We start from the raw sequence: 14680 nt of genomic DNA, 5'->3' as shown, positions 1-14680 counted from the left end.
AGCTATTTCAGGAGATCTATGCCTTATCAAGACACCACACACAAGGATAATGAACTTGTGCTGTCCTGGTGCATTAAATACGTGTGTGTGTGTGTGTGTGTGTGTGTGTGTGTGCTGTTCTGTTTTAACCTGAGAGGACAGCCTGTGTGTTGTTACATAGTGATGAAGGGGGCTTGGTTATCTCTTGGCACCCTTATCACATCTGCACATGTGACACCTTTCAATAAGTCTCAGTTCCCACCTTTCATTGCTCTTTAGAATGGAGGCCAGAGAGATAAAGCGTGTGTGTGTGTGTGTGTGTGTGTGAGTCTGTGTGAGGCAGTCAAAGGGTGCAGAAGAAAACTGTTGGCCCTATTGCCTTCTCTGTTATTACAGTGTTCAATGCCACTTCGCAGTGAGGAGGGAATCTCTGCATATCAACTGACAGAGGATGATTGAAGTCTGGAGCACAGTTATAGTTACAACATTTAATAGACTGCAGCAACTAACATCTTGACAAACAGCATGTCTGCAAGAGAAGGAGGTGGCAGCCGTTTACATTGCTTGTGCTCCACTAACAACTGTAGACAACTTCTTCTTGTTGCTTATGCCTTGACAACACAAAGTTACCACAGTATTAATATCCAGAATGTTGGATCTGTTCCTCTTGTACCTGTTTTACTTTACTGTCCTTCATCTGATAGCTGGCATCACTAGCAGACATTAGTCCAGTGGCACCCGACAGGAAAGAAAACAGAACACATTTAGGGTCTCATCTTTTAATAAAGTAATGGATGCGGCCACTCACATCACTGAAGCAGAGAGAAAAGCATGAGAGAAACGAGAAAGAAAGAGAGTGTGGACTGCATATAGGGAAATATAGAGCAGGAAGTCTTAGGCCTTGCTATCAAGAGTGTGAATGGGCAGAGTGTAGAGCAGAGAGCCAGGCCTGTTGGCCAATTTCCAGTGGGGATAGTGGGTGTCCCTGTGCCAGCTGGCAGCCTGTCTTTCCCATCTGTGGAGCCTCGGAGAGTGTGCAGTAATCTCCTGGAGACAGCGGCTCAGCCCAGGCCAGATTTAAAGGGATATGGCCAGCTGGCCAGGCATGGACAGGTCTGTACTACGGAGAGAAAGGAAGGGCAGGAGAAAGCCACAGAGACAGGAGGAGGAGGAGGAGATGAGTGAGTGAGCTGTGATGAAGCAGGTCAGGTGTAATGGCGAGGATGATAGGGGAGCTGAGGATTGGTGGTCAGGGAGCAATAAAGAGCACTGGTAAGAATGATTATAGTCCAGCTGCCAGCAAATAATGGAACTGGCTGGATGTAATGTCTATGCCTTTAACAGTACAAAATACAGCAGGGCTGTTCCAGCTCCAGTAATATGACTAACATGTACCTGTGTCAATCCCAGCTTATGGAAGGCAATATTTCAAAGATGTGTATTGTGTTGCAGAGATATCTAATAGCACACTAACCACTTAACACCATGCTCTGTCATTGTGTAATACCACTTTGTACAACAACATGAATTAAGCTTCTGATCCAACATGAATGGAAGCCTGTATCTCTAGACTCTTATCAATAAATGTCCACACCTAGGCAATAAACAAAATAGTGAAGACATTTTGTGAAGACTGTGCCAAAGTAAAGCTATATGTGAGAGTTTCTGCTGTTCAGGTGTGTGACTGAATACTGAGGCCAGTGACTTGTTAGAATCCCTTTTTCTTGTAGTGTGGGTGCCAGGTGAGGGAAGGATAACATTAAGATGAAGACACTGAAAGATTCAAGCTTACAGCTGGGGCCTGGCTCCATATGTTAACATGCAAGTACAAAATCACTGCACACAAAGATGCTTAAACACACAAACACGTCTGTTGCACCAATCATGGAAAGTAGCTGCACATGCACATGCGGGCACGCTCATATCTGCGAACAATATCGTGTACACATGCATACACAGGTGTGCTCAGCTCACAAACACAGATTTTCACTCAAACCAACACATGCGAAGGCACACAGAGACACACACATGCCTGCGGCGATCTCAGAAGAATAAGCGAAGCCATGCAAATCCCCAGATGTGCAGGAAGACAGGGGGAAGATGAGGAAGAGAGGATTGGGAGGAGGAGTGGAGTGCCTAGAAGGAGGGGAGAGGGGGTCTGATGGAGGGTGGGGGAAAGGAGGTGGGGTGTGTGGCGGGGAGGGCTGGGTGTTTACTACCATTTAAAAGGCAGTGGGTGCTGTGTGCAGATTAATAAACAGGAGGTAATAGCAGAAGGACTCTATATTTATTTTTTATCTTAAATGTTGCTTGTTTGTCGGGCTGGATGAATATTGACTGTGAAATTGGGATCAGGGGCGACACATGCCAGTGCTCGGCCTTATCTCTGGGATGCAGGCAGGCCTGGGGCCGTTATCGCCGTGCCACAGTGGCGTGCCGGCACTCCAGCGCTCTCAAAGCCGCCACATTCCCTTTGTATCTGCCTGGAGAAGCCTGTTTACCTTTCACTGGCTTGATATTCCTATTAGAGCCGCTGACTATTTACTCACTGCCTCCTCCTCTCCTTCCAACGGGCACTGTGCTGTCTCTCATCTCTTCTTCTTTCTGTTTCTCTCTCTCTGCTTGGCTCTGCCTATCTTGCTTTTTTTTTAGTGTTTGTGTCTTTTCAGTATACCTTTTTGTCGTGCCTCTACTTCTGACCTTCACCATTACAAAAAGTTCTGGAGATGGCTTATCCTACCAGGAAGTAAGCAGCAGTGAGCTGGTACCATTTATACATGCAATATAATGAGGCTTGACACTATACAATGCTGACCTATGTTCACACACTTGTTCAAAAATAACTAATTTGTTTCCTTGCCCACATTCTGTTTTTGCACAATCTGCAGAAATTATCCATTAACCAACCTTCATGATGATCTGCAAGAAGACTTATTTTGAAGAATGAATGAAGTATATGTGCACACAAAAAAAGATTACAACCCTCTTGGAAAATGTTCAACAATGAAGATTTTAAAAGAAGAATCATGTTTTGAATATTTTTTTCCTGCCAAGGCACCAGATGTGGTGCATGCCCCAAAGGAATGATTTCTTTAAATCACCAGGCAGCTGTGTGCACCAGCTTTAATTGCATCATAAACTGCAGGCAAGTGCTACTAAAAGTAGAAAGGAGTTGGGTTTGGCAGCCAATCAGTTACACCTATGACAACAATATCAGTGACATAAACTTGTGTGTGACATTCATATGTCTAACACTCTCCTCTCCTAAGGGAAGGACATTCAGATTCCTCCAGTGATGACTACCTCTTTCCTGACTGCTATCTTCATGGCAGTTTTTTTTGTTTTATCTATCTCCTCCATGCAGGGTATGCTGAGGGGCTTGAGGTGCACTATGCCGCACACCATGCCATGAGGTGGGATAAGGAGCAAACAAACACATGGCCAGCGCAGAGCAACCCTGATCAGAGTGTCTGCCAGGGTCCTGATAAGCTGACAGGCAGGAGAGGACAGCAAGAGGTGGAAGACGTGTGTTGTGGGTATGTAAGGTTGTTGACAATGGAGGGTGCATTGCCTGTCTGAGTGCTAAAGTCCACGGACATCACAACAGCCCTGAGAGTTTTCTTTCATTTAGAAGGGTCTGTTTCCCCCGAGAAAGCACCCAGATACAAATCATGTGGTGAAATCTTTCCAAAGATTGTCAGTACACCTTTACATGTAAGCATGGTGCTTGAGAACAAACAATGTAAAAAGGATGATAGTGGGACTAATAGTTCAGTACATTACCTCCTTTCCTTAATTTAACCTGAATCCGGTGCCCTGCTGGCCAAGAGTCATAAACATTACTGTATCAAACCCCGCTGGGATATTACAGGATTATGTTTATTTTTTATGTTTTGGGATCTCTACAACGCAAAAAGTGATTTTTCATTGCACTCTCTTAACTATCTGAACATCTGCCTGTCTTTTGATGGTTGGTCAATCCATCTGTCGGCTGATTAGTACACATCTGTCTGTCTATCCATCTGCCAGCTTTTGGAGCCAAGGTGTAGAGGACATGAGCAGCATTAGCATCATGTTATACAGCACTGGAAAGAGACATGGCAGGAGAGAGGGAGACTTTAATAAGAATGAAGAGAGAGAGTATTTATATCAATTGAAATATTTATATGTAATGATCAGTCACAGATAATTCAAATACATTACAAAGTAGATACTGTGTTAGGAATACACTGCATTACTGTAATGCCAATATTTTTCCTAGTAACTGGTAACCAATCCGACTGGAACAATTAAACTGCTCATAAGTGAATCAGAGAGGCACACAAGATTACTTGCCTGGAGAAGTGTAACTATTTAATTATTCATACATGTTGAGTTGCCTTTAGTAGATTTTGAGGTATATTTTTCTTTAGACAGATAACAACTATTTACTCCTGCCTCTACTAATCAACTGTTTACCTGACCTCCAGATATGGTAGCTAACTCGAGCCAAGACAGTTTTTTTTTTACCAGTATGTTGCAACATTGCTTTTAAAAACTTTCATTCATCCTTCCACGCTGCTACATAATTTGTCACTGGTGACATTTTCCAGGTATTATTACCAACCCAACACTGCAGATGAGCTTCAAACAAAGCTGGTTGCATTTAAATGTGTTGATTATGTGTTTGTTCTAACTATGCAAACTATGACTGAGGTAGAATAAACAAAGCACAGAAAGTATTTGCAAATATTTGACCCAGGTCTGTTTACAGATCAATGAACTTTAATTGGCACTGTCAGCCCATGCTCTCTTCCAGCCTATCAGTTTCAATACTGAGACAATAACAACATTATGGAGCTCAATGGCTCATATTCCTATGTGGCAATAATATCTAGATTCCCCCTTCTCTCAGCGCAAATCAATGGTGTGAGATGGCCTTTGGCTTCATTTTTCATCTTTAATATTGATTGCTGTTCAACTTTGGAGTGCACTGTCAGTCCAATTACAGAAAATTTAATTGATTTTTCCTCACAAGCTGGGTTAGATTGGATTGGTTTATGCAAAGCAGATCAAATAGAAGTACTCCCTTGACTCCTGTCTATGTGTAAAATACAGCTCTAATGAGCAGGAGCACTCCGACACTCTCTCAACATCTCTTCCCATTCTCTGTTTCTTTCTCCTGATAGAAAGTAAAACACACAGCGGCAACTCAGTAAAACATAATAAAGAAATGATTTTGAATGTTGATGACCAATCATCTTCTGTATCATACTGCGTTCTATAGAATGGATCCACATTTTTTATTTTTTTTTCTGCAGAGAGAGTTGAAACTCAACAGTTGATAATTCATATAATTATCAGTGATGAATGAAGCAGGTGTCTTTTCATTTGAAAATTCCAGAATGACCTTTACAGGAAGCCTCCTCTCATGAAATATACATGACCTTGAACACAATATGTCAGACAGCTAGACAAGGCTAATTAGATGCAGGTAAATTCTGAAGGCCTTTCACCCAAACACACACACACACACGTTGGTCAAGACAGTTGAATCTTGTGTGTGATGTGATCTTCCAGTTCAGCAAGTTCTGACTTCAACAGTAGTTATGGTGTCTGGCGAAAGGAAACTTTTCTACCATGGCTGGAGTCTCAAGCCAAATAGAGGTTAACACCCAAAAGTTGGGTCTCCAGAAAAATTGGCATTTTGTTGTTTCTCAAAGAAGGATGAATGTGGAACCAATGCAAACCATATTTAAATATGGTGATATGGGTTGTGATGGGCCCTAATGAGGGTGCAGCATTGTGATGATGTAGCAGTAATTTTGAGGTTGGCTGAGTATGTAACTCTGTGTGCAACAATTATTTATTTGTGTGACTTGTTTGTTTTTAACTGAACTTATAGTTGTATAGTTCAAAAACTGGTGAAAAAATATTTCTCTCTCTCTCTCTACTAAGAAAAATAAGTATAATCACAATGAGAGACTGTTACTATGGGCAGCACTTCATTTACCATTTAATTATTATTTGCTAGAGAGAGTAGGCTAATATTTAATGTATGAGTCTTCGGGCATGTGCTCCATTGTCTATTTGCTTGGTTGCCATGGAGTAGTAGAAATGTGTTGCTGCGTTGTAACTGTCTATCGCTTGTCTCCTCACTTAAATCTCTACTTTCACATTCCTGGAGGGTGGTACTGGAGCTAACACCCCTCCTCTTTGCACCTTTGCACAACATGTGTGGGAGGGAGGGAGAGGGAGAGGGAGACGGTGCTGTCTTCTATTTCTCTGGGTGCCCCCTTGCTGAGCTGTCATCACTCCCTGGCACCGGGTACACAGCACAGCTGCAGGGGAACCACTCTGCAGGGAACCTTCGTTTCCATCTGTCTCCAATTCACAGTGGCACCTATTTAGAGCAGCTCAGCGGCTGTGCATGCCAGGAGCCACAAGGAAAGGTAGAGACTGGTTGCAAGAGGGTCATGAGAGGTGGACATCAATACGTTTGAGTTTGGGGCAATAAGATCACAGGGTAACTAAGGTACAATATGTCATATATAACACACCTGCATCAATGTAATCATGTATCTTATGTTAAGAGATACAACCCAAATGCAACAGACAGCAAACGTCCATATATGTTAGAAGAGAAAAAACACTAACCCACTCCATATCTGTTTATCTCTGCATATCTCAGCATCTATGTGCACGCATATGTGTGTGTCCAGCATATGTGTGTATCTGCAAACTTGTGTCTGTGTGGGTATGAGGCTCAGCTTAATTTAGCAGGTGTGCTTTGACAGTTCTTGAATGAGTGCCAAGTCTGCTGTAAGAAGGATAAGAAAGAGGAGGCGCTCAATGTGCATCTGTGTGGAGCTTGACTGTGACAGATGGGGACGGTTTAACTTATAGAGTTCTGTTAAGATCTGGAGGTTTTTTCAGAAGCTGTCTATGCCAAACAGGTGTGTATTCTAAAAACACCACAGAGAGAAAAGGTGAACAAGCCTCGGCTGACTTATTTGTCTGGTAGTAGCGTGTTTCCGCTGATAGAAGGAGGTTGCCAGTGTATGCTGGGGTGTTTTTTTTTTGTATGGGTGGGTTTTTTTCCATTTCTTTGTGTAGGTTAAAATCATTATAGTTTGTCTCTTTGGAAGGCACCCTAGAGTGCTCTCATTCATCTTTTGTCACTGCTTGTAAATGGAAACAAATCCCCATTACTGTGAGCTGAGGCATTAGTGTAAAAAATTGTGCAAATATTTCTGATATGTGTGAATTGATCAGGTGGGCTTGGTCTATTCGGAAATATTTGCCAAATTCATTTTCATCTTCAAAATTACAATTAGTTTCAATCTGTTTTCATTGAGTCTGTGTATGCTCAGTGAAAATATGCAAGCTGTATTGAAAGAACTTTGAAAGAGTCTTCAAATGTTGCAAAGAACTGGTGGTTAAACATGCTGCAAGGACGACTGCAGGGTTGAAAAGTTCAGCCAGTTAGTGGTGGCCAGGTGTCTCACAGGCGGGCAAGACGTTTCACCATATGGCTGCTTCTCGCCAGCAGACGCCAGCCGTCCCGACCACTGACTTTCACATGCTTTACTTTTGTTGTACAAGGTGAAACTAGCTCAAACTCTGACCAAAATACTGAAACAACTCTAGATGTGTTTACATTCCTAACGCAGGAAAACTTGTCCCATCAGTGTAAGACAATTAATAACCTGGCTACAACACAAGGATGACAGATTTCTCTGCATTTTCTGATATACCAACAAAGTTGCAGATTATTTTGCTTCTCTCCTGCATGCTGATTGGAGTTTTAAAGAGGTAATGAAGTCTTGGTGTGTCCTCCTGCTGGGTTTGTATTTGGTGAGGGGTGCCTGTGTGTCGCTGATAGAGGGATCTCTCTGACACGGCTGCTCTGGCCCGCCGCATCTGGGAGCCAGTAGCGGCAGCCGCCGGGGGGAGATAAGGCAAGGCTAGCCGCTCGCCTGTAACTCACGTTTTGCCCCCCTCTGCCCTGTTCTTCTTTCCTCCTCTTCTCCTCCCTCCAACCATCCTCCCTCCCATCATCCCTCTGACCTTATCTCAGGGGAGAAGGCACCACTGGGTTGCTGCTGTGATAGCACCTGCCAGAACCAGAGCTGGCCTCTGGTGATTATGGGGGGAATCATTATCTCTCTCTCCCCAAAAACTCATTTTATACCTGCCAACATCTGAGGGGAGGAGGGGAGCAAGGAGCAAAGGCTTCTATAACAGGTAACAAAATGGTGTGTGTGTTCATGTGTGTGTCAGGAGAGCAGGTTGGGGGTACATGAGCAAAAGGCAAGCTGCAAAAATCTTGTATATGTTGGATTAGAATTTAAGATAATGCTAAATGATAGGCAATCGTCTGGTTTTTTCTTCTGTGTGTTGTAGAGAATATGATTGATGGAGGGGTTATGTCATCAAGAGGAATAATAAAGTAAATTTCTAAATTCAGGAAGGGTAAGTAACTTTTTGGACAGTAAATGTGGGAAATCCTAAAGGGTTAATTAATGACAAAAAGCACCTATATTTCATGGGTATCACACTTTGTGGCTTTATAGAGAAATCACTACTCTCTCCCTCTTTCTCTCCCCATACACACACACACAAACACATACACCCAAAGATAGAGAAAGCACGAGTTTCTCTCACTTCCTCTCTGCTGATGACCATCTGTGTGTTGGTTTCAGCCAGGCACTTGGCACATCTGTGTACTCACATCCCCTCTCACTTCTCTCATCAGCCCACGTCTTGCACACGGCAAAAAAAGTGTGGTAATGTGCGTGTGTGTGTGGCAGTGATAGTATTGTTGTCACATTCACATTGGCCACTCTGCATCAGGGTTAGGGATTAATGAGTCCAGGGGGGTCAAAGGTCGAGGTGATGGTTACAATGTTGCTTCACATGAAAGCCACTTTCAGCTGTTTCAACTTAACAAACTTTAATTTACTTTGGCATCAACCCATGTTTCAGTGTGTATTTTCCCAAAACTGACATAGGCCAACTTTCTTAAGAGGTCATCGCTTCTTCTTGGCAGTGGAACAAAACAAGGGAAAACCTGTTTATCCAGAATAAAATGAGAAGTATCCATAGCTTGACAAGAAAGGCTGTCTTCTAAATTTCTGGTGAAAGGAAGGGTCAAAAACATAAAAGCAAAATGATGTATTAAATTCAGCTGCTGTGAGAAAAGCACAGTGTAAAGCTGGAATGAGTTTGACATTAATAAAGACACACATGCACTAAGCCAAATAATGATAATGTGGACAAAAAATCTTTGTGGTCGACAGGCAAGGTGCACAGAAGCACCTCTGAACGGGAGATGTAAGGGAAGGAGGGCCACTGGTCGACACAGCTGGTTCCTGACAGAGGAAACCCAGATGGAGGCCCAGGCCCTGCTGCCTGCTGCTGTCTGCTGCTATCACTGCAAGCAACATTGCACACACACACACACAGGGCACGGCAGGAGGAGGGTTCAGATGAGAGCACAACCCCTCAGCCAGAGCCACAAGACAAGCTGACCTGCCGCTGACACTCACTCACACACACATACACACACGGTCTTGATTGCCTCACACACACTGCTGTAAAGAAGAGGAGAGAGTTCGAGAGAACCAGGTCAACAGAAAAGAAGATTGGACGGGGGATTGATATGCAAGTTGTGTCATATTCACCTGATGGGAACCAGGACTTGGACTATGACTGTTGATCGTGGGTATTAGCATACCACTATCATACATTTTCATTGCAAAGTTATGTGCCTACAAGAATCAATACCAGAGGATGTGAAAGAGAGTAGGGGAAACTATTTCTTTTTATCTCACTATTTGGAGCTGTAAGTGCAGCCTCCTCCTTGAGCTCGCACGGCAGTTCAGTGGGTCACATAATGATCTAGTGCTACCTCAAAAACGAAGTAGGCGAACATTTTTGAAGTCATTTTGGGAGTTTGTTGCTGCTACCCTCACTTGGACCTGCAGGCTGCCAGTGTGCACTTTAGCTAAGCTTCAAGCTAACCTTACAATCTAGAAAGTCAAAACATGTCTGCTGAGGTCCATTTGGAGCGACAGATGATGGCCGGCCTGAGATCTGTGTCCTCCTCTGCTCCAACATTTTCTCCGCGCGTCCCCACGGTGACACTGATCAGCCACCGAGCACAGAAGGATAAACATGCTGCCCACAGACTCCAGCCCGGAAGCCTTGACCACAACCTGGCAGCCAGCAGCCATTACAGATGTAGTGAAGGTAGGAGCTTGTCATCGTACAGGACCTGTTTTATAAAATCTTTTGGCAGTGTGTTAACTGTGATGAGTGATAGAGGGTCCCCCAGCTGTCAGGTCTGCTCATTAAGTTGAAGTGATTGACAGATAATCAGTTTGCGTTGACTTTGTGCCGCATGCTGTAAGGGCAATGTGAGGTTTCTTCTTCGTACCTGTTATGTGAGGGCTGACGCAAGGGTTTCAAGGTTAGTATAACATCTAAGCATTTGACTTTTCTTGTCAGGTTTGATGCATTCATGGAATATTTACTTGCTTGTTATAACACATTGAGTTTAGAGATACAGTACATTTAAATGACCTCTGGATTTTTCTTGCATTTCTTGCATTATACTCTTATTGTCATGTCTTCATGTTAACTATCAAGCAACAATAAACTTGTCATTATTGTTAACAAGCCCAGTGGAGCACAATTGTCCTGTGGCACTGGAAAGGAAAGGGAAAGAGGTTTTTAGAGCACTGAGTGTTAGAGGGTGAGGGGTGTAGGGTGGAGGGTGGGGGGCTTCCTCTGGGCTTTCCCATACAGCTGCAAGGAGCAGTACAAGATTCTGAAGTTACACAATTCAGCATCAGTGGCTTTATAATACACAGACAGGTCAATAAAAGTACACCACGGTGATTGACTTTAAAGGGAGCATTTCAAGGGATACTTAAAAGGGAAAAAGAAAAAAGTGCAATTGATTCATAAAGAAGTGGAAACACTGAAGCGGTGCCTTTGGGTAAAAATGACAACCTTCACTTAAATCAGCAAAAGGTGTGAAGCGAGAGATGCATTAAGAATCAGACATTAAAAGCCTAATTTTATAGAGTCTAAATATGTAGAAGCCGTAAGCCAGTGCAAGGACTAATACCCAACGTAGTGAATTACCTGCAGCGCATACTGTCTCTTGGCAGTAATGAGCTTTGTGAACGCTGTTGCGATAAGGCCTCTATAATTAGGCTTAGTCATAAGCATCCCCCCTGTAATTCTGTGATAAAAACCCAGTAGAACTCTGGCGTTGGTGCTCCAACCCATTCATCACACACAAACACACACACACATGCCTACACTGAAGAAATCAAAATGTGCCATTGAGAACTGTAAACACTGCTCTTTGTTTCAGGTAGTTTACCTGGTGTAACTGTATGTGTGGGTGTGGAGTCCACCAATATGTTCACACTGTATGGAGACACAGCGGTAAAGTGTGTATTTGTGCATATAAGTGTGTGTGTGTGTGAGGTGTTGTGAGCTGCAGCATAGGCTTCCTGTGAGGGAGCAGATGTCGCAGAGCTCAGGCACAGCTGCGACGGGCGATAACTGTGGTGGCAAGAATATGTCGGCACGCTGGCTCTTCTCCCTGGGTCTTATCAGCCGCGCACAGCATACAGACACACATACACATACACATTCACACAGTCATATAGACACTCTACAATAAGGAACTGCCACCCAGCACTAGCACACCATCGCAGCAGGCCTAGATACAGCCGGTAAGGCAATGAGAGAGATGGGGAGAGGAAGAAAAGGAGCAAGGACTAAATCAAGGGACTTTGATGGAAAAGGTGCTGAGAATCCCTAACAAAGCCCTGGCTTGTGTCTGCTGTATCATAGACTTCATAATTTTGTGCCAGTCCTAATCCTCTATAGCTATGAATAGGCTATTCTTTACATTTTTCTCTGACAAAAAGAGGAGTAATAACTTCAAGATAGTGGCATAAATTACCTTATCTTGATGGTACTTTGATGCATTTTGACCATTCCTACCCAGGATTTAATTTCCTTTTTGATGAACTACAATTTACAACAATATGAAACAATAACCACTGACAATGTGCATCTATGCATTGAGCTGAGTATTGCAGATATACCCTGTTACCTAGCTGGGCTAACTAGCCATCTTATAACTAGTACAGGAGGCCCGCAGGGGAAAGTGTCCTTTATTTTCCACAGAAATATAACCCTGGTTACTCATCCTGTTTCCTTTTATAATCTACGGTGTACAAAGAATTAGTCTGGTCTCTGTGGATTGAAGTTGGAATTCCAGGGTGCAGTACTACTACATGCAGAATAAACTCCCTCTGCTCGCATTTGGATGAACACACAACTGATCAGAGAAAAGCAGTATGTGCGATGACCAAACTAGCAGTAACAACAGATATAATACAGGATGCAGTGGAGTAGGTTCACCAGAGAATTACGGTTGTTGGTTTTGCTATAAAAAAAAATCTTAAAAATGTGAAGTGTCAAGTAACAAGGGATGCAGTACGTTCTTAGACACTTCTGTCTGAGTCATTGCATAAAGCTCACCTAATTTTTGGATAAAAGGCTATGATTGGTATAGTAGCGTTTGTATCAAGCGGAACTGGCTGTGTGTGGAGGATATGGATATGGCTGGCCAGGCTGTGGTGGAGTAGTACTGTACATCTGCTCTGTGCTCTTTTAACAACCTTCTTGTAGAAGAGGTACCACATGTTTGTTTTTACATATGAATCCTTCAAAATACATTAAGTGAGCATTACTGTTTTTTTTGTTTTCATTTGCATTTTTGTGGTGTTTTGCTGTGTCACTCCATCTTAGCTGTTAAGCTGCTAATAATTTTATTAGAACCTGTTTGTCAGGACAAAATTAGTGTTAATGCATTATTATAAAGATATATAAATGTACTGCTCATAGGAACATGTGTCCACTGTTTAACTGTATAATTCATTGCTTAATGGTTCTATCACTGCATCTGCGGTGCAGACATGGGCAAGTGAATGGTAGAGATATATGTGGGAAAAGATGTATGTTGATAATAATGCAAGAAGAAGTAAATACTGAGTAAATAAGGTTTGAAAAAAGAGAAGGGAATGTGTGGGAGGTAATGTGATGATGAGGTGTGTGTGGGTGTGTGTGTGTGAGACAGAGAGAGAGAGCAGTTATCCTCTTTATTTCCTCAGCACCAGCTTTGTGGTTTCTATGAGGAACAGATGTTCACAACTTGATACAGTGCCTCATCCCCCTCTACTCACTATCTCCAGTGCCAGCACCACCAACTGTCTGCACACACACAACAGATGCACAAGCACACACACACACAAACACACACACACACATGCGATCTCTCTTGGGAAACACAGTCATATATAGCAGTCCTGCTCATGTGAATGTTTGGGCGTATTCACCTGCACACTGAGGACCTTTTACTGTCCGTTTCCCTCTGAGCTCAGGCTGTGTATCCTGTTCTTGAGTCAACACTTGATTTAATCAGGTGTCACTTCCTCCTTTGTCAGTTTACACTTCTGTTGGTCAGATGTGTGGGACCATGTGCTCTCTGCTCTTGCTCAGCCTGACAGTCTGTTCCAAAATTCCCCTGCATAATTTAGAGAGAAAAAACCCATCCAAATCTTACTGGTATAGGTAAATTTCATCTTTCGCTCTTCTCCATATACATGGTTTGGGTTTGAACATATCTACATTTCGATGAAGCAATAGACCACTGTTGGCAATTACTGTGATATTTACTCCAGATATAACAACATTATCATCGAGACTTCTTCCAGGCACAATAATCATGTGGTAAAAATGTGATATTGGCATCTTTATAATCTGATAGGTGGCAACAACATGCTATTCAACAAATGCTGCAAATGGATGGAAAAACACTCATGTCCAGAATGACAGCAATTCTAGATTTAGATACACAAGAGCATGGATTGAGTTTAGCATTCCTAACATGTTCGGGTGATTCAAATAGCTGACACTTTGCTGCTCAATTGCAAACAAAATGTCAGGGCGTCTATGGGTGCAATTTGTAAAAGCAGTATTCCAGTGCGTGTGTGCTCGAGTGGGTGGGTCAATGATCCGTTACACCACACCATATTACAGAAAAAACTCTCCAGTTCTGTCTCATCCTCTTTCATAATGTAGTGGAGCAGCTTGAGGACATGCACACATTAAAGACATTAACATGCAAAGAGAGAGAAAGAGAGAGAGAGAGAGATATTAACATCCTCTTAAGCCTGCTATCAGAGAAAACAGTTTATGTTACAAAACTCATATTTAGGAAGGATGCATGTGACTCAGAGGGAAATGTCTCAACTCAAACCTAATCATTTCTATCTGTAACACAACTCAGGGTTTTTTTTTTCTCTCCCTCATTTGATCGAGTGAGATGTACTCCTTCCCCTTTCACAGCTGCCTGGAACCTACATTGGTGACGCTAATGGCAGCTCCGTAAGAGTGTGGTCTGTTGAATGTGCACGAAAAAGAAAAGGATAGCAGAAGAGAGAGGAGCGCAGAAACACAATAGGTCTGGCGTTCCTTTCAGTCGGCTCAGGGCCTTATCTCCTTTCAACACACTAGCCTGTGACTGCTAGTATAGGAAAGGATTTACAATGTGTGAGTGGAGGAAATGCTGCAAACTTCTCCTTGCTTTTACCCTCACACACACACACACACACACACACACACACAT

General features: G+C 42.9%; 1 protein-coding gene across 5 annotated transcripts in view; it reads left to right on the top strand.

The window, feature by feature from the left end:
• Window positions 1-9474: 9474 nt before the first annotated feature.
• Window positions 9475-14680, top strand: part of cbfa2t3 (CBFA2/RUNX1 partner transcriptional co-repressor 3) — a 34094-nt gene continuing 28888 nt past the window's right edge. For 2 of the 5 annotated variants that reach the window (XM_028401599.1, XM_028401596.1), the window contains exon 1: window positions 9475-10212. In XM_028401599.1, the coding sequence (XP_028257400.1) occupies window positions 10008-10212 (205 nt within the window). In that variant the 5' untranslated portion in view covers window positions 9475-10007. The remainder of the gene's footprint in view (window positions 10213-14680) is intronic. The other 3 variants (XM_028401594.1, XM_028401598.1, XM_028401595.1) reach the window with 3 other exon arrangements.

Source organism: Parambassis ranga, chromosome 3, assembly GCF_900634625.1.
Source record: "Parambassis ranga chromosome 3, fParRan2.1, whole genome shotgun sequence".
Lineage (NCBI taxonomy): Eukaryota > Metazoa > Chordata > Actinopteri > Ambassidae > Parambassis > Parambassis ranga.
This window is presented reverse-complemented; position numbering and strand designations above follow the sequence as displayed.